The sequence below is a fragment of the Eumetopias jubatus genome, unplaced genomic scaffold (genome assembly GCF_037043125.1).
Source record: "Eumetopias jubatus isolate StellerSeaLion01/CBP00866 unplaced genomic scaffold, mEumJub1_p1.0 scaffold_14, whole genome shotgun sequence".
NCBI lineage: Eukaryota > Metazoa > Chordata > Mammalia > Carnivora > Otariidae > Eumetopias > Eumetopias jubatus.
In genome coordinates this window covers 87913026-87938934 of record NW_028274820.1, presented here as the reverse complement: position 1 = coordinate 87938934, position 25909 = coordinate 87913026, and the positions used below count along the sequence as shown (strand labels likewise).

General features: G+C 55.5%; 1 protein-coding gene across 3 annotated transcripts in view; it reads left to right on the top strand.

Moving 5' to 3' along the window:
• Positions 1–17512, top strand: part of PLXNA4 (plexin A4) — a 355028-nt gene extending 337516 nt beyond the window's left edge. For all 3 annotated transcript variants that reach the window (XM_028106345.2, XM_028106346.2, XM_088018661.1), the window contains 7 exons: positions 1199–1302; positions 1842–1941; positions 3085–3275; positions 4190–4359; positions 8148–8360; positions 15233–15383; positions 17353–17512. In XM_028106345.2, the coding sequence (XP_027962146.1) occupies positions 1199–1302; positions 1842–1941; positions 3085–3275; positions 4190–4359; positions 8148–8360; positions 15233–15383; positions 17353–17448 (1025 nt within the window). In that variant the 3' untranslated portion in view covers positions 17449–17512. The remainder of the gene's footprint in view (positions 1–1198; positions 1303–1841; positions 1942–3084; positions 3276–4189; positions 4360–8147; positions 8361–15232; positions 15384–17352) is intronic.
• Positions 17513–25909: the final 8397 nt, after the last annotated feature.

The following is a 25909-nucleotide window of genomic DNA, read 5'->3' as shown; positions in this document are numbered from 1 at the left end:
CTTCGGGGCCCTCCGTGCTGCAGAGGTGGCCGGTGGCGGGCCCACAGCTCAGCCTTACTGGAGGGAACGGCACAGGCGGGGGCAGATTCTGACTCGAGTCAGCGGAGGCCATAGGAACCATACACAGCAGGGTGAGGCAAGGATGTTGGCTGACTCGGGCCAGCACCCCACTGCACTCTGTGAATCCTGGGGCTCCTGCATAGTTCAGAAGCACTGATGTCTGTGCGGATTGCCTGGAAGCCGGGTTTGGGGCTTCCTGGCTGCAGCACACGTGAATACATTTGAATTTAAAAGGCTGTTTTTCTTTTCTGGTGTGTGCATGTGAACATATGTGCGTGTGTGGATGTGCACGTGCACATGCACTGGAGTGCGGGTGTGTGCCTGGCATGCACCTGGGGCTTCATGTGCATATATCTGAGGACCGGAGTGTGCACGTCTTCATCTCCATGTGATTTGTACCATGGGGGGTGACGGCAATGTGGTTGATGAGAAACAGTCTCCTGCTTCCCCACGTGGAATCCAGCAGAGAGCCTGTGCATTGTGGGTGTCTGGGCCCTTGAGAACGTATGGCTAGAAGTACATACCTGTAGCATCAAATAATTAGGTGTTGGATAGATCAGCAAGATGACGCTATCCACATCAACTCCATGGGGATGGGCTGATCCTGGGCATGAGAACAGGTTTTGCTGACCTCTCCACACATGTTCACCCAGCCTCCCTGCCAAGGGTGACCGACCTGCTGGCTTTTGGGTGCAGGACGCGCCCCTGGAATTGGACCAGGGTGCACGCAGACTGAGCCTGCAGGCTTGGTCTCATTAGCTCCAAGACCTTGCAATCAAGCCCACGAGCCTGTGGTGGTGATGATGCTACTTTAGCCTGCCCTATCCATTCAGCCAGTATTTACTAAGCATCTACTCACCAATGTGAGTCCTACTTACGGGATCAGGTGGGCAGGGGAGGACAGGTGATGTTATCCCACTTTTGTCCCATAGTTAGTTGGGATGAGGACCAGAGCAGGAATTCAGGACCCCTCTGCACTGAGAGCCTCTCCCCGCTCCTCAGGGAGCATCTGCGTGCACCTGTATGTCCATGGATGCACGCTCCAGATGGTACAGGGTAGCCGCCCACACTGGGGCCCTCGGGATCCCTGAAAGAGGGGCCCAAGGGCCTCTCTGAGATGCAACTGCTCTCCCTGCAGAGTGGCGACAAGGAAGCGGGGCGAGGATGATCTTGCAGGATGAAGACATCACCACCAAAATTGAGAATGACTGGAAGAGACTGAACACCCTGGCCCATTACCAGGTGGGGTGACTGCGCAGGAGGGGTGGGGTTCACTAACCCGCGGGTCCCTCCAAGCCTCAGGCCTTGAATAATAGGCTCCCCCAGAGGCTGGACACCAAGCTGTACATCCCCCTGTCTGCCAGCCCTTCTGATCCCTTAGTGACCCAGGGGAACTTGATGTTGCCCAGCCAGGAGACCTTAACCTTTTTGGAGATAGGATCCCAACATGCATGCTTCCAGCAGGGTGTGGTCAAGTCCCCAAGAAAAGGCCCTTTCTTGGATGATCCCTGGGGTATGAGGCCAGGTGCCCTGCCAGGGAAGCATGGGGAAGGAGGGTGCTGCTGAGAAGCTCTTGCCAGAGCTGCTCCAAGAGGGAGCCTCAGCATAGGCTACTACTCAGTGTTCAGGTCTGTCTTGTTTCGTCAAAGCCAAGCCGACAGCCTCCAAAGTCCCCCGGTCCTCTGTGATTGCCCCTGAGGTCCAAGTGAATTCTGATTGTCCTTATTTCCTGAGGTGGCAGAGTTTCTGTGCCCAGGCTCTTAGAAGCCTTTTCCCTGCAGGTGCCAGATGGTTCTGTGGTGGCTTTGGTGTCCAAGCAGGTGACAGCCTACAATGCAGTGAACAACTCCACAGTCTCCAGGACCTCGGCGAGTAAATATGGTGAGTTCTCCGAATCATCCCAGGGAGGAGAGATGCCCGAGCTTGTCCGTGGTGATGGTCACAACGGCAGCACCGATGAAAGGCACAGGAGCCCTGGACGGGAGGCAGGCAGGCTGACCGTCGCTGGGGAGAGCCTGAGCGGGAGGAGTCTCCCCATTCCGGAACTCTGGTGCAGGAACAGGACCTTCACCCTTGAAAATAAGAAGAAAATCTAACCTTCATGAGCACCTTACAGTCTACACGACGCTTTCACTTTTGTGATATTCATTATCGCACGTCATGTTCGTAACAATCAGTGAATTAAGTAATTATTATTTCCCCCGATTATGCAGATTAGCAAATTATAACTCAGATGCACAGAAGCTAAGAGACGTGTAAAGGTCACACTGTTAGGAGACCGTTGAGGGAGGGTGCAGACCCAGGTCTCTGGCTCTGCAGTGGGTGGGGGAGGAGGTGCTGGAAGCCGGCTGGGAGCCCCCAGTGAAGCCCCATTCTGCCTCCACCTGGAGCTCTGGGGCCAGCTGCCTGACTGCTCTAAGACCTGGTCTTCCCAGCAAAACAGGGAATGAAAAGGTTACTGATTTCACAGGCTCAGGGTAAAAATAAGTAGAAGAAAATACAGCGGAGCCTGCACACAGTAGGGCCTTCATCTTTTCTGCACCACACCCATTCTGCCACACCCCACATGTCAGCAAGTAAGTGGGAAGGACTGACCCTGGCCAGATGGAGGATGCAGGGAAGCGGGTGACGGGGCGATTACTCAGCTGGTCAACAGTCACGAAGGGAGCAGGCTGCCCGCTCTTCCGTTCCTCCTTAGCTGGCCACACAGAACACATCCTGAGACGTCACCTCAGATATCTTACAAGGAACAGTTTAACAAGGGACAGGCTTCTATTTTTAGAAATCAAATAATTAAGGGCTGGAGAGATGCAAGTACAGGAGGGCGAGGAATCTCTGTGGGTGAAGCAGCCTTGGAGAGCTTCCTGGAGGTGGTGGGCAAAGCATCCCAGTTCCAGGGAATGGTTGCTTGCAAGGCACCAGCACATGGCAGGAAGGATCAGACAGCACTGGCCACGGCTGGAAGGGGGGGCAGGAGAGGGGTAACGTAACGGCCTCACACGCGCGGGGTCATTGCATTGGCAGAAAACATGATCCGGTACACGGGCAGCCCCGACAGCCTCCGCTCGCGCACACCCATGATCACCCCCGACCTGGAGAGCGGAGTCAAGATGTGGCATCTGGTCAAGAACCACGAGCACGGGGACCAGAAGGAGGGTGACCGGGGGAGCAAGATGGTGTCTGAGATCTATCTGACACGTCTCCTGGCCACGAAGGTACGGGACTTCACACAGGGCTCAGGGCACATGTGGGGAATGGGAAGGAACCCCGTCACTTCACCAAAATCTCAGAGATGGCAGGTAGCTAGAGTTTGTGCCAGGACCCCTCTGCTATCCACTCAACCCCAGGACTCTTCCCCAGCACAGAACCGCAGAATCCCCCTCAACCCTGCCGATGGCTGGACTGGTGCCCCAGGCAGACCCCACGCGTGCATCACCCACCCGTGCCCCACTGATGGCATGCAGTCTGAAGCATGGTTTCCATCCTTCTCTGCGCCCATTCCCAAATATAGAGACACTGGTCACATCCGTTCATGCCCTTCTGCCAGGCCCCACGAGGGAATGACTCCTCGTGGGTGTCATACACCTTCCCTAGGGAGGGACATGGGGGCTCCATCGGTGACCTTCCAGGCACTATCTCCAGTCCTGCTTCTGGGGACACTGTGTGCCTGCAGTTAGCCTTTCAGTTGTGAGGCTGGCCTCCGCCCTGCTCTCGGCAGAGCCAAGTGAGGAAGTGCTCGCTGGCCGGGGTGAAGAATGCCCCAACAGAACCAGCAGATTGCGTTTGTCTGCTCTGACCGACTGAGTTGTTCCTGAGCCTTTGTGAAAGGGTCGAAAATAACACCCCAAAGGGTGTGAAATCCACCCATGTTGTTGGCAGATGAAGGCTTCCTTAGGTCCAGTCATCAGCATTCTGTCTATTTTGCACGGGCAGGGGGGATTTATAGCTGTTGGAGACAGATGAAGCCCGGGGGGTATGTGATGCGAGCACTCACTGGGTTTCACCCCGGTGGGCCAGGCTGCACGCCGCCCTCCCATCCCCTCTCCTGGGCCGCCGAGCAGATCTTAAAACCCGGCCTCAGAGCTCCCTGGGCAGGGCTGCATCTGAACTGGTGCCCCTTCGCCCACAGGGCACCCTGCAGAAGTTTGTGGACGACCTCTTCGAGACCATCTTCAGCACGGCACACCGGGGCTCCGCCCTGCCCCTGGCCATCAAGTACATGTTCGACTTCCTGGACGAGCAGGCGGACAAGCATGGCATTCACGACCCCCACGTCCGCCACACCTGGAAGAGCAACTGGTGAGTGTGGCCGGGCCCCCCACCCGCCCCCGCAGGCAGGCCCTCAGAGCGGGAGTGGGCTCCGGGCCTCCGCACCCTCTGCCATCCCTGTGCTCGCCTCCGCTCTCACTTCTCGGACGCTGAGCGTGCAGACGCCATCGGGCCGGCCCCTGGCCTCATGCTCGCCTCCGCTCTCACTTCTCGGACGCTGAGCGTGCAGACGCCATCGGGCCGGCCCCTGGCCTCAGTGGGTGACAGACAGGCAGGGAGCTGGTGGGACAGGGAGACCAATGCGATGGGAGAAGATGCATGTGGGCAGTCGATCCTAGAAGGCAGCACCTAACAGTGACTCTCGAGCACAGTTTTGACCCGAGAGTCATCTAGGTGAACAAAAGGTATTTCTGTTCTATCCAAAAAGCAACGGTCTTCCTTCTCTTCCCCCAAACTCCTCTTCCAAACTCGCTTTGGGGAAGAGACCGTCCCAAATCTGCTTCATCTGTCTTTGAGACAGCAAGACAGCAGGATTCTCTGTCCTGACACTCTAGGTGTCTCCACTGTGGTCCCTCTCTCCTGTAACACATATGCCCCTTTCCCTTGGCGTGTGTATACTCTGGGTTTCCGTCTGCAACTGCAAGGTCAGACATCAGTATTCAGCACTTCGTGTGTTCGGAACCTTGCACAAAGCCGTGGCTCAATATTGATGACGATGCAGGGCCAAGGTGGTCTCTACTTGAGGGCTCTCCCTCGGGCAAGGCTGGCTTATATTTAGTCCCATCCGTTCCAGACTCACCTCCCTGTAGCTTTTAAACAGCCCCGTCCCAGGTTGTTCTTCCCCAGATATTCTTCCAAGACAGCACAAATCTGCTGCCCAGCAGCTGCCGACCGCGGGGACGGGCCCGGCACCAGGGGCGCAGCCAGCCACCCCCACAGCCAGGCTGCAGCCCCAGACCGAACATAGATGACAGAAGAAGTCAGAAGTGGCACTAAAACGTTATCTCATGTCATCTGCTCTGGCTTCTCCTCTCTTTCACCTGAGGATTAGTGCTGTCTCCGCCGAAATTGGAAAAGCCGGCAGGAACAGAAGTTTGGAGCATCACACTAAAGAGTTGGGTTTACTCCCACATTAATTTCGGGTGAGAGATGATCTTCCACTGTGGAGTTCTTGCAACCTTTTTGAAATAAGACTCGTAGAATCTGGATTCCTCATTTAGTGCAGGAGCACTGGGTGAAGCGTCTTCCCTGTGGAAGGCCTGCCAGGCCTGGTGTGTCCCCGTGCCCACCTCTGGCTCAGATTGCACTGAACTCTGCCCATCCTTTGAGCACGACTCTTCGGAGCTGTTCCAAGGGCCACGTCCCTGGCCTACCCAATTTGCTTCTCTCTGGCAGTGAGGCTCCCTTACTGACCACCTCATCTGAATGTCAGCAGCTTTCATGACACAAGACATGATCTGCCCGGCCTGGCTCTTGGTCCTGGCTGAGGAGAGGGGTCTTTCCAAAACACCCCTACCTGCCCTCCTAGCCCATTACAAGCAGACCCCCCGAGATGGTGTCTAAACCGTTAGCTTTCAGCCCATACCTCCTGCTGGGGGAGGGCCACCTCCAAGGATGATGCCATGATGCCCTTGGCGTGGGGCCGGCCTTCCCTTCACACCAGCTCTCCCCAGTACCCTGCTGTCCTCACCAGGAACTCTGGGCCAGTACCAGAGTCAGCAGCAGGCTCCGGGTCTTACTCCAAAGGACACACGCCCCATGACCCTGCTCGCTGCCCAGGCGAGAAGCAGTTCGCCTGGGAATTGTGAGACCTGCGTACTGACTTAAGAGTTCCTTGTCCCTGAGAGAAAAAAGATGACTTCTCTTTTCTTGGCCAAAGTTGTAACTCACCTTGTCCCCCACCCCCATCCCCCTTCCTCGACAATCCCCTACCTTTTCTCTTTGAAATAAACCTCCTGTTCATTTAGCCTGAGTGGCTGCAATCAACCAGAGATTAGTGCCACCACTAATGTTAATAATATGCTAATATTTCATTAGGCAGGAGCCTCGGTGCGGTGCCCTGGCGTCCCTGTTTGATTTGCCAGTCAGCACAACTGGCTGACGCAGGGGGAGTGTCGGGAGCAACAACGACGAGGCAGATAGGGACAGCCGGCGTCCCTCTTCTGGGTGGGACTTCCAGAAACAGGAAGGTGCGGACAGGTGTGGGAGTCCTCGATCCAGAGCTCTGACCCTAGCTGTCGTGGTCTCCCCGGGCACCTACGAGGACCCTGACCTTCACCGCGTGTCGCAGTTTTTCTGTGCCATCCCTTTATCTCCTATTTCCCTATTTCCCAGGATGCGACGAGCGCCACTGAACATGGTCAGTGCTGCCTGCCCGAGCCCCGCACCGCACACTTTGTGGGAAGGGAACACTTGTTGATTGATTGGCAGTCTTGAATAGGCGGTCTTTCTGTATCTTAGCATTTGTCGTGTTGGAGGGACTGGCTGCTGGAAGATACGACAGAGAGAAATAGCGTACTCGCCGGACTGGAAGAAGTAGTTCCAAGAGTTTAAGCTCTAGGAGGCAAGCCAAACACATAGGGGCACTGTAACTACTCGCAGCAGTGAGGACAGCAACCAAAACACTAAAACTCAGGGCAAAGGGCAGGAGGTGAGCAGACAGGGGCAGAGGGGAGGGAGAGAGGCCATCCCTTGCTCGGTGCTGCCCTGCTTCCTATTCTGCATCCCAGTGGGCTAGATGGAAGCTACGGGGCGGGAAAGCCAGCCCAGTGTGGCCGAAGGCAGCAGGTGGGCGCTTTCTCCCAATGCCCCAGGACCCTTTCTGGCAACACAGACGGTGACTTGAGGTTATCAGACCACACTGCACGGTTTTCCCCTTTGTCTTATCTAGCTGATTCCTCTCCCGCTGCCTCCAGGCTTCCTCCAGCTAAGGAACACCTGTGCATCTTTAAAACTCAGACCACCAAGTGTCTTTCCCTCTGTGAAGACGTTCTGGACGCTTCTGAGTAGACTGGACAACACCTCCCTGTGCCCCACATCAGACCCCGTATGTCCCTGGGTTCTAGCACTGACGGTTCTCAGAGCGCATACTCGATGGCTTGTCTGACACCCCCACGAACCCACCAGAATGCAGGCTTCTTGAGGGCAGAGGATGTGTCTTTTTCACACCGTATCCCCAGGTGCTAGCACAGCTCCTGGTATGCAGTAGGTGCTAAGTGTGAGAAGGGGGGAGGGGAAGGAGGGAACACAAAGGAGCAGCAGAAGGCTGTGAACGGGGGTTTCTAGGCATGCCAGCTCACAGAGGAGAAATCAGTTAGCTACACTTAAAGTGCTCAGCCCCAGGGCCTTCACCGTGTAGCATCAAGCTGACGCTCCCAGGCAGGCAGGCAGGATGTGCCTTCTTCCAAGTCATACAGTGGTTGGCAGAGAATAAGACACAAAGCCTATATTCCAGGTTATGCTTTAAAGTTTGCCAACTGGAGATGCCTTGTATCCAGCATAGGGGGCAGACGGTGGAAGAGTCAGAAACTCTGTCCTGGCTACCTCTGAGCCCCAAGCCCTGGGCTATCAGGGCAGGTTGTAGGCCCGCAGTGCAAGCCAGGCATCAAGCCCTCTCCAGGGCCCATCAACATTTTAGCTGTGGGCGGATTATTGAGCCCTGCTGATCCTCAAGTTTCCTGGCAGGTAAGTTAGTGGCAGAGGCTTTGCTTAAGAACAGTTGGTTCCCAACCTTTTCTCTTTTTCCAGACAACTCTCCGGGCTACGCCACAGCCTCCTGCCCTATGTTCTCTGACCGTCTGCCTCTTCCCTCCACACAGCCTGCCCCTGCGGTTTTGGGTCAACATGATCAAGAACCCCCAGTTTGTGTTTGACATCCATAAGAACAGCATCACGGACGCCTGCCTGTCCGTGGTGGCCCAGACCTTCATGGACTCCTGCTCCACATCAGAGCACCGGCTGGGCAAGGACTCCCCCTCCAACAAGCTGCTCTACGCCAAGGACATCCCCAGCTACAAGAACTGGGTAGAAAGGTGAGTGCTGGGCCTGGGAGCCAAGGCAGGGCCCCTTGCTGCGGCAAGCAACTGGCCCTGATTAGGGGTCCCGTCCCCTCCAAAATGGGCCGGTGCTTTCAGACTGGTCGTTCACAAAGCCTGATCCTGCGATTGCAATGCCCACACCCCCGTGTGCCCAGTGGTACTGTCAGCTGAAACGAGACCCCTGGCTGGAGGTCCCACTGGGCTCTGCTCCCCTGCACAGAGGGCCCCAGATCTTTCATGGCTAAAATGCCTCCAGGCCCAGGAAGGAAATACAGCCCCTGCTCTAATCCCCACCAAAACAAAACAAAACAAACAAACCTTCAAGGGCCTGAATAACATCTTGCACAGAAAGTCTGGAGTCCGCTGCCTATCTGCCCCTGTCCATCGGCAAGCCCCCCCCCCACCCACGTCCGGTGGCGATGTCGCTGTCACTCTGACACTTCCCTCCGCCCCAGTCCCTGAGCTCCCCAAGACAAGCTCTTGATGCCCTGGGTGTGCCCCGCAGTGCTTTCTCGACCACCGTAGCCCTGGCCTAGTCACTGTCTCACGCAATTTCCTGTGACTGGAGGGCCATCCGTGAGCTGGGGAGCCCGTCTTCATGCCAAGCTAACTCCTGGTGAAGAACATCAGTGGTTTGTCCGGGCCAATCAGCACCACATACCAAGCACCTGAGCTAGGCAACCAGCCAAAGCTTTATTTATTTATTCATGCCAGTAGCCCTGGGATATAAGAGCACAGGAGTAAAACCTCATTTTCTGCCCATGAAAGTGAAGAAATATACATTCAGAATGGCTAAGTAATCAGCCCAAGAAGACTTCAGTGGCCAAGAGGAGAGCTGATCCCCAAACTCAGCTGACTCCCACATCACTTCTTTACTATTAGGCAACCTAAATGGTGCCTCTGTGTGAATTGAAGAAAGTGCCCTTTCCTACTGGAGGAGCCCCAGGCTAGGGTGCACGGTTTGTTGAGTGATGGACTGGTGGTCCAGCCGAGCACCTTTGCGCAGTAAACAACCTGCACAACTCCACGTGGCAGTCCTGATTTTACCATGTAGCTTTAAAACAGGAAACCTGGATGGAAGCTCAGATTTGGTGCCTTTTTTAAGAGTAAAAGATGCCAAAAATTGTTCTTGACTGAGTAACTGGAGGGACAAAATGAACAGTATCATTTCACCTACGGCAAAGAGACAGTCTCCATCTTCATACTTGAAAATTGCCTTCCCTTGTAGAGAGGGAATAACTAAGGCCGTGGAGTCCTGGCCACCTCAGTAACGTGGTTCTGCTCAAAGGGATTGCATTTTGTCCTTCCTCTCCCCTTTGTTCTTTGAGATCCTCCCCACCGCTCCCTGCTGATGCGTGAGGTGAGCATCAGTGTTGGCCAACAGAGAGAGAGCTCTCTTGTCCTTGTACCGGATTATGTCTGAGTCGCGAGGAGAGGCTCTCACCTCCCTCCACGTAGATGGTGGCTCATTCTTCTGACAATAGAGCTGCCAGAAACAAGCTCTCCTGTGTGGTCACCGGCTCTTCAGCAAAGAGAGGGAGGAAAAAGTCAGCAGCTGGGCTGGGTGATCCGGGTACTGGTACGGCGTCGCTGAGCTGGGACCTCGGGCAGGGAACAAGGAAGCTGGGATGTGGGGGGCTGGGGGCACTGCTGAGACATCTGCAGAGAGGACACTCCCCAGAACACAGTTCGCGAGGCAGGGGTGAGAGTGATGCATGCGCAGGGCTAATGGCCTTCCTGCCACTCGGTGCTAAACGAAATCTGTGCCACGCAGCTGCTACGGGTCATGAGGAACCCTGGTCTGTTGGATTATTTTTAGGAGTGGCTCGATGGTTTCATTTCTTATCCCGCCAGTTTCTTAGCAACCAGTGCCACTCTCGGGAGAGTCATCTTTCGCTAGCTTGAGATCCCACCCAAACCCTTTCTCCCCTCATTCTGGGACGAGGTACAGAGGTGGAGGGATTAGGAGACGGTGTGAACGGGTCTGGAGATCAAGTCTAGAGTGCCTCTCCACTTGGTGATGGATGGACTGATTCCACTGTCACTGCCCGAGGAGCCTGGCCTCCGAGCTTGTCTGCTTGCTGGAAGGTGAAGCCTAGACGCACAGAACTCACTCATGGTCCACAGGGAGCCCAGTCTCCCATCTCGGCCTAGCAAGGGCACCGGCAGCCTGCAGTCTAGAAGAATGACGGTAGAAGCCAACGTCTTATGGCCAGGGCTCACCCACTTGTGATGTCGCTGCCTGAGCCTGCAGACAGCCCACCTAGGACTCAGGCTTAGTGACTCACTGCGGTAGACGGCACCCTCCACACATCTGGGGAGGGCCTTCTGTCCGATCACAGCTAAGAAACAGGGTTTACCCTGGCTGGTCCCCTCTGTAGAGCAGGTGGGAAGCATGTGGATTCTGGAGGCTTCACTAACTCTTGGCTGAACAACCTAGATCATTCTGTTACACCTATGCTGGCTTATAGCTCCTAGAACTTCTCCATCTACCCAACCTCCCCCAACTCCATCCTCCCATTTCATCCTCCCATCCCATTCCTGCCTCCAAGTACCTTGCAATGCTAATGGCCAGTGGCCCCACTGCAGACTCCCAGTCTCTGCTGCCTCCATCCAAGTACTCGGGGTTTTGCTTATGGCCACATCTAGAGAAAGGGAGAGGGATTTCTCGGTTCCCAGTAGCAATCAAGCACTACACTCATAGAGCAGAACTCACTGGTGTTGTCACCATGAGGAGTGTGACCTGAACAGTCGTAGTTTCTATTTCATTAGCAAGAGCAGTAAAATGATCATGTTAGGTGGTGACTTCTTCTCATTTTAAATTGGAAGAGCCTCAAGGTTACTGCTGTGGCAACATTCGCCTCTCTCACCTGCTCTCAAGTGCAGGTGCATTCCAGGTAGGAATGCGTGGAGCGGCACCACCGCTGACCCGCTCAGAACTGGACTGGGGTGCGCCACACATTTGAATATCATCTATCACGTGTGTCACAGCATGAAAAAGGTTAAGAATTTTAAATATTTAAAAATGCCCCCTAAGGAAGCCATCCATTCCAAACATAAAACTGTGACAGCTCACCCTGGGAGCAATAGTGGAGGTGAAGTATAGACATTTTATTAACTTATTCATCAATCCATGGGTCATTTATGGTCTCCATCAGGAGTGTACGGGACCCTTGGGATATATTACACTTGATCCTTCCCTTGTGGCTCTTGTTGTCAAGGAAGACACACGGAGGGGCATTCAACAAGCCCCATGAGCTGTAATAGTGTGGCTCCGGGACTAACAGCCTGATTCCGCTGGGCCTGGAGAGGTCCGGGAATGGTTCTCAGAGGAAGAGACTTTTGTGCAGGGCCTTGCAAGCCAAGTGTCTGTACATCAGAACATCAGGCTCTAAGCGTTTTTCATGTCTACGCCTTCATCCTTGAGGTGTTTGAAGGGATGACAAAACTTTGTTCTTCTAAGAGTTCAGGGCACTGGACACCACTTAGGGGATCACTGGAGCCATGGTAATAGCAGAGCTGAGACACCTGCCATCACACACTGGGCCCCTCCCCCAGAAGCCCATGAATGTAGACCGCTACAGACGGGTCGAGAGCAGAAAATTCAGCATTCTGGGACCCTGCCTTTAGAGCAGCTTTCCAAGGACCCACACGGGTACTGGCATCCCATCCGGTAGGAGTGAACTCAGCAAAGAAGGCTAGGGAGGGCCAGTGGTGGCGCCCAGTCCTCCTCAGCAGGCGTGGCCTTGGCCAGCCTGCCAGAGCCTGGCCAGCTAGAGGCGGGGTCTTGGGGGACTTTCAGAGCACCAGTCCCTTCTGAAGGGGCTCACCTGCAGGCAGAAATCCCACGGGAGGAAGTTCAAGTACAGGAGCCCGGGCTGCCCTTTCCCTTCCTCACTGCACAGCCGCTGATAAGAACACTTGTTTGAAGTTCATTAATGGGGCATAATTGCATTCTTCACAATTAATAAGGCTTCTCTGTGGTGGAGCCCGCGCAAAGGCTGGCCCAGAGGGAATGGAGAAGGAAGCAATTGCCCACACAGCCAGGGAACCCAGGGCAAGGTCATTATCAGGCTCAAGGGGTGCTGGCAAGGCCAGGGGGTGGTGGGGCACAGCCCTGGAGGGGAGCAAGGAGAGGTCAAGGCAGGCTCAGCACGCCCCGTCGGGTGGATGGGCCAGCCAGCAGCGCACAGGGCTGGGGTCAAGAACCAGGCAGAGTGTCCGCCAGACCCCAAGCCCCACACTCAACCAGGAAACTGAGCTGCCCGTGGCGACTCAGCTCAGCTATTCCGAACTTGCTGAAGATGAGGACGTGTGGTTGATCCATTCATGGGCTAGTGTGTGGCCACAGATGTGCACAGGTCCAATCCAGCAGCCTCGGCAAGGAGGCAACCGGGCTGTTGCCTGTGGACCTGACCTCACTGTTAGAATAAAGCAAAGCATGCCCAGGTGGGCCACTACCCGTTTCTGCCCTCTCCCCACTCCACTCCCAACCCCTTCCTCCCTCTCTTTCTCACACAGACACACTTTCTAGATATTCTCTTTGGAGAAATAGCCCGGGCGACTGGCCCACACCGAGGCAAGCCATGTTGAAGGGACAGTGTGCTGGGCACCTGCTATTTCTGTGGAGACAGTGGTCCCTAACCTGGGCTCTCGTGCACCTCAGGGAACATAAAGGCTGCAGTAGGAGCCGAGGTGCTATGTGCAAAAAGCCTGACAGGCCATCCAGGTTCTCGTGAGAGGCTTCACGAGCAGGTGACGGAAATGGCAGTTTTTGTATTTGATGACAGTCACGTCCTACCGGTGAAGACCTGGTCAGGTGAAAGAGTGACCGTCCACAGATGACAGAGTGTCACTGTTGGGAGGAAGCTGTGGACCCAGGCGTGTTGGCTGGGTGCCTGGTTGCTGGCTGTGGAGAAGCCAGAGAGGTCAGCGGTTCACGGTTTTCCCCAGCGTGACCTGACCACCCAGCCCGATGAGCACATTCAGCTCGGTAGGCATGGAATCCGTGAGGGGACGGTGGCACACGTGTCTTCGGGAGGGGCGAGGTTGGGAGCCACCACTGAAGCCCTGGGTCTCCATTAGAAAATGGAACATTGACATTTATTGCCTTTCAGAAATAGTGCCAACGAATCGAGTCTCTCGCTGGAACGTTTACACCTGGAATGTCATTAAATTGCCCAGGCCCCTGAGGAACCTGAGGGTGTTGACGGGTGGGTTGCAGGCCGGGAGGAGAGCGGGCCCTCGGGATGGAGTGAAGGAGCCACAGTGCAACGGAGGGCGCTGGACGTGAGGAGGGCTGGGGGGCCGGAGGACCCCACCCTGGAGAAGGTTGTTAAGGATGAAGTCCAGGTGAGGCTGAGGGCAGGACGGACTCATCTGACGCCCCAGGCTCCTCTGAGAAAGGCCATTTCATTAAGCTCTCGTCCCCAGGCCCAGACCTCCTGCCAAAATGCAATCAGCTCAACAAAGCAGTTGGCGAGTGTGTCTGTGTGGGGCCGGGATTCTGAGGTCGAGGAGGCCCCTTCCCTTGCCAGAGCGCACAGATTTCATCTCCTTCCCTCTGCCTCCCTCGGAAGGTTTCTAGAATGAACGACAGGTCTGCAGTCACAGCAAGGCCGTGGCTTGGGGCAGGGCAGCCATTACAGGCCTCGGCGGCCCAGGAAGGCTCTGGCAGCAAATTGAACCGTCATTCCATGGCAGGCCCTTGAGTGTGATGGCTAGAGTAACACACGAGTGCCCCCTCTGCCAGCCTGTCACCCGACGCCCGGGCAGGGATGGGGGAGAGGCGGGGGGTGGCACAGGACTTACGCATTCATGGTGGGTGCCCTGAGGGACGCGGGCTGGGAATGACACAGGGCGCAGGAGTGAGACTGCCCCAGAGCCTCTGAGAACGCCCCCTCCACTCTCCTGCTCAAGCCCCGAGTTCCGGGAGCTCCCGGGGCCTGTCACTGGCACCTGCGCTTACACAGGTGCGCCAGGCCCTCTCCTAAAACTTCGTGCCCCGGATGCGTCACTCGCCTCAGCCTAGTCTGCACCCCCGGCGACGGTCCCACCACCCTCCGTTCCAGGTTCTCAGGCTTGCTTCCCCCAGCTCTGAAGCCCCTAGGCATTCAGCGCAGGCTGAGCTGGGGTGCTCCCCCAATACCCTGATGTCTCCCTGCTTTTGTGGGTTCCTGGCCCCCTTCACAGCCCACAGTCAGCAAGCGGCTGGGGGAGGCGGGGCTGTCTCGGGGACACCGGGGCCCTTCCGGTCCTCATTCGGAAACTGCGCAACTCCCCTCTGGCGGAGGAGCTGGGGTTGCTGCAGAAAATGTCAAATTGCAGAAATTAAAAATGTAAATGTTGGCATCTAATTAACCAGTTGACAGCGGTGCACCGCGGCAAGTGACAGTGACAGATTGCCTTCTGCCAGCCTCTCTCCCCAAGCAGCCCCCAACCTGGCCCTCCTCCCGGGTCACCCCCAGAGAGGGGAGGGCATTGACGCAAAGCAACTGCTTGGAAGAGCCTCTGGGCCCTGCGGGGGGCAGCCCTTGCGTCTGTGAGAGGAGGTGTCAGAAGGACACAGAGACAGACTGGACACTCTTCGGTGGCTGGGAGCAAGGCCCAAGCAGGAGACAGCTCCCCGTTCACCCTCTGACCATGTCTGGGCCACGTCCCTTCCGTCTGTGCCCCTGCATCCAGAGCTGCAGAGGGCTTTCCCCGCCCAGCCCCAAAAGCGCAGGTGGGAGAGAGCCCACCATGGTCCCCAGGGGTCCATGCACCGGCATCCACTGGCCCCGGACATCGTGCTGGGAGTTTCCATCTCTCCTCTACTCCGTGTGCACGGCTCCAGCTCCTTTCTTCCCCACTCCCTTCCCCGGCAGGTATTACTCAGACATCGGGAAGATGCCGGCCATCAGCGACCAGGACATGAACGCGTACCTGGCTGAGCAGTCCCGGATGCACATGAATGAGTTCAACGCCATGAGCGCGCTCTCGGAGATCTTCTCCTACGTGGGCAAGTACAGCGAGGAGGTGAGCCTGCCCGGCACCTGCTGGGAAGGACGGGGCGGAGACGGAAAACTCTGCCTGTAGCAGTCCCTGTGCACAAGAGCACCAGGCATGAACCCCAGACAGTCCCCCACCCCTGCTGGGGAAACTCTCTGCCACCTTGGACTTGGGGGCTGTGCGGCACAGACTGTGACTGTAGAAATGTCCCATTCTGTAAATTCTGCATTAATCCATATTCTCAGATATTTAGATAAAGTATCTGTTTTTCTTTCTTTCTTTTACAATTCTTACTTCTTCCCTGCTTGTCCCTCTCTTTTATTTTTCCCTTTTCTCTCTCTGATCTAATTCTCTTTAAACAAGCAGTTTCCCGCTCGCATGGCAGGCTGCATGGTATGGTATGGTATGGTGGGAGAGGGGAGGGGGCGGGAGGGGAGGATCGGAACAGAACAGATACAGAACAGAGCAGAATGGGATCTGTTTTACCTGCTGTGTTCCCAGGCGGGAAACCTCCCCTGGGATCATGGCTACAGCAGACACTGCCTTCTTCCCGGCCAGTATGGAGGTGCTTATGGGAGGTTTCTTCGTCACACAGACTTAGTCCAAGTGAGTTCAGAATCCAGGCTCCCGTGTCTGAGCGGCAGTGTAACCACCTTCTCCTTGAGTGGAAGAAGCCAGTGCCCCCGGTTCTCTGCCCCCTCCCAGCTCGTCACTGAGAGAGGGTCTAGGAGCCCCCGGCCAAGGAAGGAGCCCCAGCAGGCCATGAGCGGCATAATGCTGTGAACCTCAGATGAAGGGAAAGCCGGCTGTGGGTCCCCTGGGGGGGTGGACCGAGACACCAGCCTGCAGGCCAGTGCTGGTCCCGGGGCAAAGTTCTCCCCTGTCCGCGGCCACATGAGAGAAGTAAGGACCACGTGGAATGTGCCAGCACAGGAGTACAACTGCCTCTTCTTGGAAGCACTGCCCTTTAGTCTACAAGGACACTTGTCTACCCTTGGTGTGAAAATGTCCCATCTTCATGAAATGTTGGTGCCAGTAACCGGTGGTTCTTGGCCAGCTAAGAAGCCAGCGACTCCATCTTGGTAGGCCAGGAAATCCAAAGCTCAGAGAGCCTCCCCTCGAGCCTTCAGTGTCCCCTTTGCCTCTTCTGCCCGCCTGCCCCTCAACCCCAGCACCAGGACATGCCGCACCTGTGTGTCACGCGCCCCTTGTGGAGCAAACTTCGCGGGAAGGGCACTCACGTGTGTTACGTGATGGTGCCCTCTCCACTGGAGCGGCCCACACAGGGACCAGGAGTTCCCCGTTTTACAGCTGAGGCAGTGAGGGTTCAGAGAGGTGACATGTTGCGCCCCAGATCACCTCGCTAGAAACCGGTAGGTCTGTTATTCAGTCCCACATCGCCTGAGTCTGCGGTCAAGTCTAACACCTTTTCCCTCACGTCCTTGCTGTCATTGTCCTCCCCCAACCATCTGACCTCAGACAGGGCTTTGGCAGACAGGATCATTTGGTGCTGATGACCGGGAAAGCATGAGATAGAACTTTGGGAGGGATATTTGTCTGTTAACACACAAGTGAAGCCAAGTGACTTTCTAAAGGTGGGCTCTGGGGCCTTGGGGAGCTCACGGGGGGAGATATTCCTTTGTAGGAAGGAGGGGTGGGATTTCTTAATATCTGTGAGGCCACATTCCCCGGAGACCCCAGGCACCATGCTTCACATGGGGGTGGGCTGTGTTCACCTGCAGGGCGAACGTGGGCAGTGGAGTGCACACAGACACGCTGATGTATGTGCCGACCCCCATGCGCATCGACCCAGGGGTACCCACACCCGCGTGCCCCGCCCCCCTCCATCCCCGCTAGCCAGGCTGCCTACGGACCCAGCGACCTCCTGTGCGCCTCTCACCCCGCCTGTGCGCCTCTCACCCCGCCTGTGCGCACCCTGAGAGCACAGACCTGTATGCACAGACTAGTAACCTCCCTGTTCTTGGCCCTTCAACAGATCCTCGGACCTCTGGACCATGACGACCAGTGCGGAAAGCAGAAACTGGCCTACAAACTAGAACAAGTCATAACCCTCATGAGCTTAGACAGCTGAGAACCGTCCTTCCAGGGCCCCTGGGGGGAGGGACACACCAAGCCGTGCCTCAGTCTAGATTATCATCTTTACCAAGTGCAAGTTCCAACTGGCATCAGCAGCATCCCCTGAGCAGCGCTGTCTCTCTCTCCGCCTCTTTCTGTCTCTCCCTCCTCCCTGCGTCCCTTCTCTCTCTGTGGCTCTGCCAACACGATGGAACCAGGCCACCACCCCTCAGTCCAGGATGGCCAGGCTCACGCGGGGACCCGGCCAGAAGATATCAGCGGGGCTCTCTTTCCCGGCTGGCCGCAGGCTGACTGCATCAGATGGAGGAGAAGCCCCAGAGAGAGGACGCCCCCCCATGCCGCTACTCCACCTTCCACACCGGGCCGAGCCTTGGTCTAGGGAAGAGGCAATGAACTCAGTATTAGCTTCACTGGGAAGACATCACCTGGCTCTCTCCCTTCCCCCGTACCCACCTCCAGGGGGTCTGCCAGGGTGTGGGCCCTTTGCAGCTCTGAGAAGAAAGGCCACAGCAACTGTGCATGGCGGACTGGGGGTTGGGAGGGGGCGAGTTGGGAGGTGCCTTTCGAGCCACCTCTCACCTGTTGGGTTGGCTTCCAGAGGCCACCTTGTCCCCTTGCAGTCTTCTTGGAGCCCTTCCAAGTGCTCCTAGGGACCTGCCTGCCCTGTCCCCTCCCCTGCCTATGGAAAGCCAGACAAGAGAATCAGCAGTTACATGCCACCGTGGAGACCCTCCTAACCTTCGAGTCTGGCTCAGAGCAGCAGAAACGTCACGTGGTGGGGGAGAAAGGGAAAGAGAGTCACATCCACCCTGGAAGCAGAATTTGTTGTTTTCCATTCACCTGTGCACGCAAATGAAACACGTCCATAGTCACGGGCCTCATCCATTGCCAGATCTTCGATGCTGTCTAGAGAAAGCACCTGCAGCCTCCTCGGTCGGCGCTCATCAAGGGTCAATGTAAAATGCAGAGTACATCCAGGAGATTCTACCTCCAGCCGCCTTTCTTGGCTCCATCCCCACTACCCTTCCTGAGAACTTTATAGAAGGCTGGGGCAGAGAGCTGAGCCCCTGTCCCCCTGCAGAGCCTGGTGCCATTGCTATGCAGAAGACTTTGTCCCTGGACTGTCCAGACCTCCTTGGCAAGGACTCCTTCACCATCCGCTGTCTCTTTAGTCCCTGCCCTTCCTCCCCTCCTCCCCAGTCACCACGGAGAGAACCACGCTCAAGCACAGCCTCACGGAGACAAACCCAAATGCCAGGCACACTCAGCCGCCAGCTCGCCACGTCCGGGAGGGACCCAAGGACTCAAGCTGAAAGACCTGGCCAACAACGAGAGAAGAGACATACAACGGACCTCGGCCCTGGCATCTGTTTCTCCATCTGTCCTTCCATCTCTGGATCTCTCATTTCAGCCCGTCAGGCAAATGTACGCGCAGACATGGGTGAGCAGGGGCTGTGGTAAGAGACGGTCTAATGGAGGGTCATGGAAACGTGAATCTTGAAGGGCCCTTAGTTGCCATCTGGCTCCATTTCCCACCCGAAGCCAGATTCTCTCCTAGCACCCCTGGTGGCTAATTGTACACCGCTCGGGGGGACACGGAGAAGCATCATGTAAGGTGTGGCTGAGAGTGAGCGCTCCCGTCTTGCCTTCACTCCCTGAGCATCAGATAGCCGTCCCTGTCAGCCACTCAAAGTGAACCCCAATTGGAAAGGGGAAGGAACCACTCCATTTCCAGCAAAGTCCATGGAGCACCCTGTACTTTTAAGAACTCTGGCCCCTTTGGATAGGTGTGTGCGTGTGCGTGTGCGCCCGCGCGCGTGCCCCAGGAGCAGGCAGAGAGCTCAAAAGGATTTCTGGTCCTGTGGAGGGGACCCTGAAGTGATTCCCTTACTCCACCCTTGCTCACTCATTCTGTAGCTTGAGGACATATCAACACTAGCTTTCTGCACTGAGTGCCGGGGGGCGGGGGGGGGGAAGGAGAGTCACCTGTCGGCAGGAAACCAGGCTGCTCAGCACCACGGGAGGCCCGGACTTGACTGGAGGCTGGGTGGAGGTGACCCACAGCAGGGCAGCATGTGACATCAAGGAGAGGACAGGTGGGGACAAAACACCAGTAGCCTAACCACGAAAAGAGGAGAATGGGGGAAAGATACCCATCGAGGGGGAAAAATAACCAAAGGTTTTGGCAAATGAAGTGCCAGGTGAAGAAGCTTGGGCTTTCTACCCTTGACCCTTTTATTTCCTCTGGAGAAGCCACGGGCCCTGGCCAGGGAGGAAGCACGGGGGGGGGGGGGGGGCAGGCGGAGGAGGCACCGCGGCCGCCAAGATGTATTTGCACACGTGAGGGGGTGGGGAGGAGAGAGACACAAACATATTTAACACAGATTCGCTGAGTGGAAGCTGAGTGTGTGTGTGAGTGCATGTGTGAGCGAGTGTGTTTGATTTATTTTTTAAGTTTTGCACAGTTAGAAAAAGTGAACAGGCAGAAAAGAAGACTGTTATCATGGTTTTGCTGAAGCTTTTATTTTTTACCGGATTATTATTATTATTGTTATTGTTCCTTTGTCGGTACAGAACGTCCCCCACCTCCACCCCGCCCCTGCCCCCTGTTTTGTCATAAGAGAAACTTCTCAGAAACCTCAGAGAAACCTCAGTGTCAGGAAGAAAGAGGAGAGGAGAGTCTCCTGGTTCTCCTTTCTCCTGGTTCAGAAGGGGGTTGGGGCAGATTTTACTTTAATTGCTGGGAGGGGGGTCGCTGCTGGTGTTTTGTTTGCCGAAGTCTCCGCGACCTGCTTGGGCTAGAGAAACAGGACAGACTCACCCAGGCCTGCAACCCATCTTGCCCCACAAAAGTGTTCCTTTCTCCGTTCGTTTTCCACTTTTTTCCACTTGGATTCGCGGTACACGTGTGATTCAAAGTAAAGACAAGGCAGCATTTTCAAAAAGCTGTCCTTGGCCCCCCACCCCCGTTCTTTCCAAAACTCCCCTCAGGGTCCACGATCTCCTCCTGACAGGCCAGAGACCCCAAAAGCTGCCCCAGGGGTGTGGGCACGGGGGCCAGCACACAGCAGAGAAGGGAGCTGGGCAAACGAGTCCTGTGGAAGGGAGGTTCCCCTCAAGGCCTCCGCCCCCGTGGCAGTGAATTTGCAGGGTCATAACTCCGTTTAAGGTGGAATCTTTACCTAACTTCTTGAGTCCCGGGCAAAGAGGAAGAGAGAAAAGGCCCATCTCCTCTCACCTCCCCCTTCAACCGCCTCCTGCACCCTCCAGCCCTTGAGACCATCAGGGTCAAAATGGCACCAGGAGATCACACAGAATAACTGACCTAGGTTAGATGGGGCTTTTGAATGTAGGAGAGAGATGGGCTGAAGCCGGGGTGGTGGGAGGCAGGGAGCTTTATGGGGTCCTGAATTCAAAAGGACCGATGGACAGAAGCTGAGACAGATGGCTGCAGGCAGGTCATTGCCCTCGGGGGGCACAAGTCTCCCCACATGTGGGCTTTGCCGTTCTTTGTCCTTCCACGTAAGGAGAGACCCCCGACATTTCTTGATAATGGCAAATAGTACCACTAAGTGAAGTTGGCTACTGTGTCAGTTAATTCCTCAGGAAAATACTTTTTCTTCCTTCTTTCAATGTGGTTTTAATTTGGGGGTGGAGGACCGCCTGAGCGTCCACAGGCCAAGGTAGGGTTGCACCCCAGAGCAACATGCACACCCGGAGTCAACCCGAGAGGCTCCCTCTTGTGAGCCTGTGGGCCGAGGAGTCAGGCCCAAGGTGCCTGAGCAGGGCTATGGTCCGAGAGAGAAGTCCTTTTCAATAATCCCAGACTAAAGCAGACTATCCAGGACTGTGCCAGGCAGACGTGGGAGTCGCTGACCAGTAAAGTCGCTGACCTGTCCACTCAGGCCTGGGTCTCACCCCCCAGCCCGAGGCTATGTCAAGGTACTGCCCCAGCACCCCCTCTCCCCCGACCCGAGGTCCTTGTGCTCGTGTTCCCCTTGCATGTCTGGCTTCTGAGAGTGTCCCTCCCCCGCAGAGGCGAGTATGCCCCCTCGTCCCCCTTGCCCACAGCTGCACGCGGAGCCGCAGACCTCACAGCCCAGCCCCACCCCGGGGCAGCTCTAGGCCCCTGTCACCAGCCCGGCACTGCTTCCCTGAGTGATTGGGGGGGTCCCTAGTCCCACCTGGGCCCTGGGGATCCCCCATCAGAAGAGCCACAAGCAACGGTTTCCCAAAGCAACCTCCACTCCGAGAGGCAAGTCCTGCTGAGGTTTCCAGCACCCTCAACAACCGTGCGCTTTGACCTAACAGGGGAAGCCCTGTTTTCCGTCTCCTCTCTCAGGAATTAGGGGACACTTCCTTTGGCCTCACAGGATGTGAAGTCAAATATTTAACCTAGTGAAGGTTAAAGTTAATTATTCTTAATCAAGAACAAACTTCCCCACCTCTGAGAGAGCCAGGAGGGAGGGGAAGAGGCAGGGAGGTTCTGCAGGCTGGGGGCCCCATAGACACCCCTTTCGGGGCCCTTCCAGGAATGGGCCGCCCCAACATGTGGTCCCAGCACGGGTCTGAAAGGCCTCCGAGAGGCATTTCTAGGCATGAATAACCTCCAGGTACCAGAGTCCCCAGGAGAAGACCCTGCCCCAGGCCGACCCTGGCTCCTTCCCGGGCTTTTCTCTTGCTCCTAGTTCACGTCAAGGACCTCCTGTCAGCCCCTCACGCCTCCTGTCAGCATTTAGCTCAGGGGACTGAGGGCCCCTGGCCCCGCAGCCGGTCCCTTTTTCTTTAACCTGTATGTGGACTGTTTACTTGGAGTTTGAGGTTATTTTTTGTTTGTATACGTTAAGCGTTGGAGATTAAGGAGGGAGCCCAGGTGTGGGTGTCAAGTCCAAACTGCTGGAAGGAAGAAACAAAACTCTTCACCTGTGACTTGCGAGGGATGAGGAGAGCCTTGGGGCTGAGGGGGGGGGGCTCCCCTGTTGTTAAAAAATGGGTCAGGATATTCCCCAGGTGTGGACATGCCTGGGGAAGCAGCCTCCATGGCTGCTAATATTCTGGGTGCTTCCCGGGCACCTGGGATGTGGCTAGAACCTGCGACGCTGCCCCTCTCCTCCCACAGGTGTGGCCAACGAGAGCCCTTACAGATCGGGGAAGCTGAGGTACAGTCACAGGTGACACGGAGAGGCAGCTCCCGGGGGAGGCTGGGAAACCATGAGCCTCTGTCCTCACGGTGCTCTGAGAGCGGCAAAGCCCTCCGCTGGAAAACAGAGAAAACATTCCTCCCGTTCACGAAGGAATCTCTATAGTAAAAGTTTCAGACTTTCAAGAGAGACCCCCCTTTTTTTTAAACTACAAGTCTTTGCTCCCTGATTAAAAAAAAAAAAAATTTTTTTTAAATTAGGGGAAGTTATCCAACTTTATAAAATATACAGGATTTTTTGGTTGTAAAAGTGATACATACTCATTAGAGTCCCAATTAAATTCCCTGAGTAGACCGGTGACTACCCCAGCTAAGCAAAGCTAAACAAAACAAGATCCCTAATTAATAAATGAAAAGAGGTTTCTGTCCTCATTGGCAGAGGTAGTGAGGTGGGAGGGGGGCCGTATGCCCTCTGTCCGGTGTGCCCCACTGTCCTTTCTCCTCACGTCCTTTCGCTTTGTCCAGTCTCGGCTCTCTGGGCCGCCCCTGGTGTTGCTGAGCCCCCCTGTAGTCCCCATCGCTTCCCTCAATCCGTAGGGAGGCTCAGTTCAGGATTGGTCATGGAGGGACCAAGGCCCCTCCCCCGAGAGGGCAAACGCTCATGGCAAATAGACACATTCTATGCAGCTCATCTTCTACCATTTCTTTTTAACTGGAATTAGAACTTCTTTTGTTAGTGTCTTTGATCTTATGACTCAAGCACATTTTGGAAGGGCTCCCTTCCAAGAGTGGAATTCAAAACAGAGGATACAGTTAAAGAGCAGTGCAAAGGACACTTAACCAAGCGCGACCGCTTACCAGATAGGACTAGTGGATGCGGTTCAGGCCCGTGACCAAGATGCGATACGTGTCTCGTGTGCTCTCCTTTCTCCTCCTTTCCCTGATGTTCTCCCCAGCCGTTGGCTCGTTAAACCTTCTGTTCTTTAAAAAGAAAAGCTAGTTTACCTCAAAGAATCTTGTTTCCATTTGGAAACCAATGACTTTTGTGTTTTAGAGTAGATGACCCTCCCCCCACCCATCACTCCCTGCCTGGGTCTGGTGTCCCTGAGGCCTGAGGTCCTTGCTTAGTCATGCGATGGCGATGCTGAACAAGAACAAGACCCCCAGGCCCCGACATGGACAGGAAGGATTGGGTGCAGCTGGCCTCCTCCCCACCTGAGCTGGTAAGGACCAGCCCATCTCCTCCAGCAGGGTCCTGCCCAGTCACCATAGTAACCAGCAACTCCAGGGTACCAGCAACAGAGACCGGCTCAGTGAGCCGAGGCGTAGGTGGGGCAGGGTCTGGCCTGGTCACACGACCCAGAGTCAAGTCCGATGCTGGAGGGAAGAGGAGAAACAGGGAAGGACGAGTGGGCTGTTTGAGGAACAGGCGGAGGCCTTTGAGTCTCGGCGAGAGGCCGTTGAAGGAGGTAGGGCAGGTCACTCCTGCTCTGGTCACCCCCGTCCAGCCCCATCCCACCTCTGTTTCCATAAAGCTCCCACCTTGAACACTGGCCCTTTGTTAGAACAAAGCAAAGCATATCTTTAGACAACAGTGTTATAATGAGCCTCAAAGATAGGTGGATGGACTGTAGTAGAGGAAGAGGGTCTTCTGGTTTTGATTTTTAAAAAAGAGTATCCTAGTAAGATTAAAAAAAAAAGATTTAAAAAAATAAAGTTTTTAAAAAGGAAACCTATGCTATTTAAATTGGAGCCCAGTTGTAACTTGGTAAAGGCAAGCTTCTGTACCTTTGTTATAATTAATTGTATACCTGTGTATGTAAATATAAGGCATTCCTATTTTGCAGTTCAGAACAAGAAAAAAACCTATTTGTAATATAGAATAAAGTTTATTAAAAAATAATAAAAATGCAGTTTGGGATTTGGGTCTTTCTTCGTGCGTCTGGCTAGAAGCAGGGAGAGGGGAAGGTTGGCCGTAAGTAGGCCTCCGCGGTGCACAGATGCAGCAGCTTCTCTCTCCAGCTCATGACACCTAAACTCAACCACCAGAGAGGTACAGTCTTTTACTTAGGGCTCTGTCTGCAGTTACAAAGCAGACCTCTCTGGAGGTGATAACGCACGCTACCAGCCAGGGCTGTCGACAGTCATCACTTCCACATGAAGCCGGATCAACCTCTGAATCCTTCTCAACATGGCCTTCCAGGCACACGCCACGAGCCAACCAGAGCTGGTGCCAGAGAGGACACGAGTTGCCGTCCCTGCTGTAAGTCTTCTTGGCAAGCTACACCTTAGTGTAAGTCATTTCATCAGTCTCTCCCACCTCCAGCATTTGGATAGAGGGTGGAAATCCTGAGCCCGGTTGCACCTCCGGCGTAGAAGCAGGATAGGGAGAGAAAGAGAACGGGAAGGGGGGCAGTGGAGGCGGGGAGCAGGCACGCTGTCCACCTGCCACCCGAGTCCGTCTGTGGTCCACACTGGCCTCCAGGGGGTAGCGTGAGGGGGAAGGGAAGCCCGGGGACTCTGCGCCCTCTGCATTCACCTGGCTGCCCTAGGGCAGATCCTTTTGTCTCTCTGAGCTCAAGGCAGCAGCCAGAGAAGGTTGAGCTCCATGTCTCCAACAGCCTTATAATTCAAAGTGAAATCCATGAGAAGAGAACAGGAAGGAAGCAGGATGAAGATGAGAGACAGAAACAGCGAAGCGGGGAGAGTAAGTGAGGAAAAGGAGTTAGGAGACGGGGTGGGGAGAAGTGAGACAGACCCCGGGCCGCCAACAGCAAATCCTGTCCTCCCCACCTCCCGGCCTACCCCGACCCCCAGGCCTCAGGCTCCTCCACAGCCTTCAAAGCAGAGCCCCCGGGGTGTCACCAAGATGGGACCTCTGGGGCCCAGAGAGAAAAGGCAGGAGGTGACTTGGTGCGAAGTCTGTGAGCCCTGGCTTGCCCCGCGCCTGCCAAAAGAGAGCCCTCCTGAAATGAGGGGCAAGCACGGCTCCCCAGAGACGCTCCCTCCTACAGCCAATGACCAGGGAGCGCTTCAACCTTGGGACAACGAGGGAACAGATGACACCTAGGAGGGAAAGTGGGAACTGGCGACCTCAAGACCCAGCACAAACTCATGGACTGAGACCAGACTGGTGGTGGTTTTTTTCCCGTAGTTCCAACTAACAGGGAAAGGATATTTCTCTCTTTTCCTAAATAACGAGGCAGGCCGTGGTGGGGACGATGGTCTCAGCCCGGAGCTTCAAATCAGATTCCACACACGATCCAGTTCCTGCCACACCCACTGACCCCTTCACCTGCATGATGTCATGCTTCAG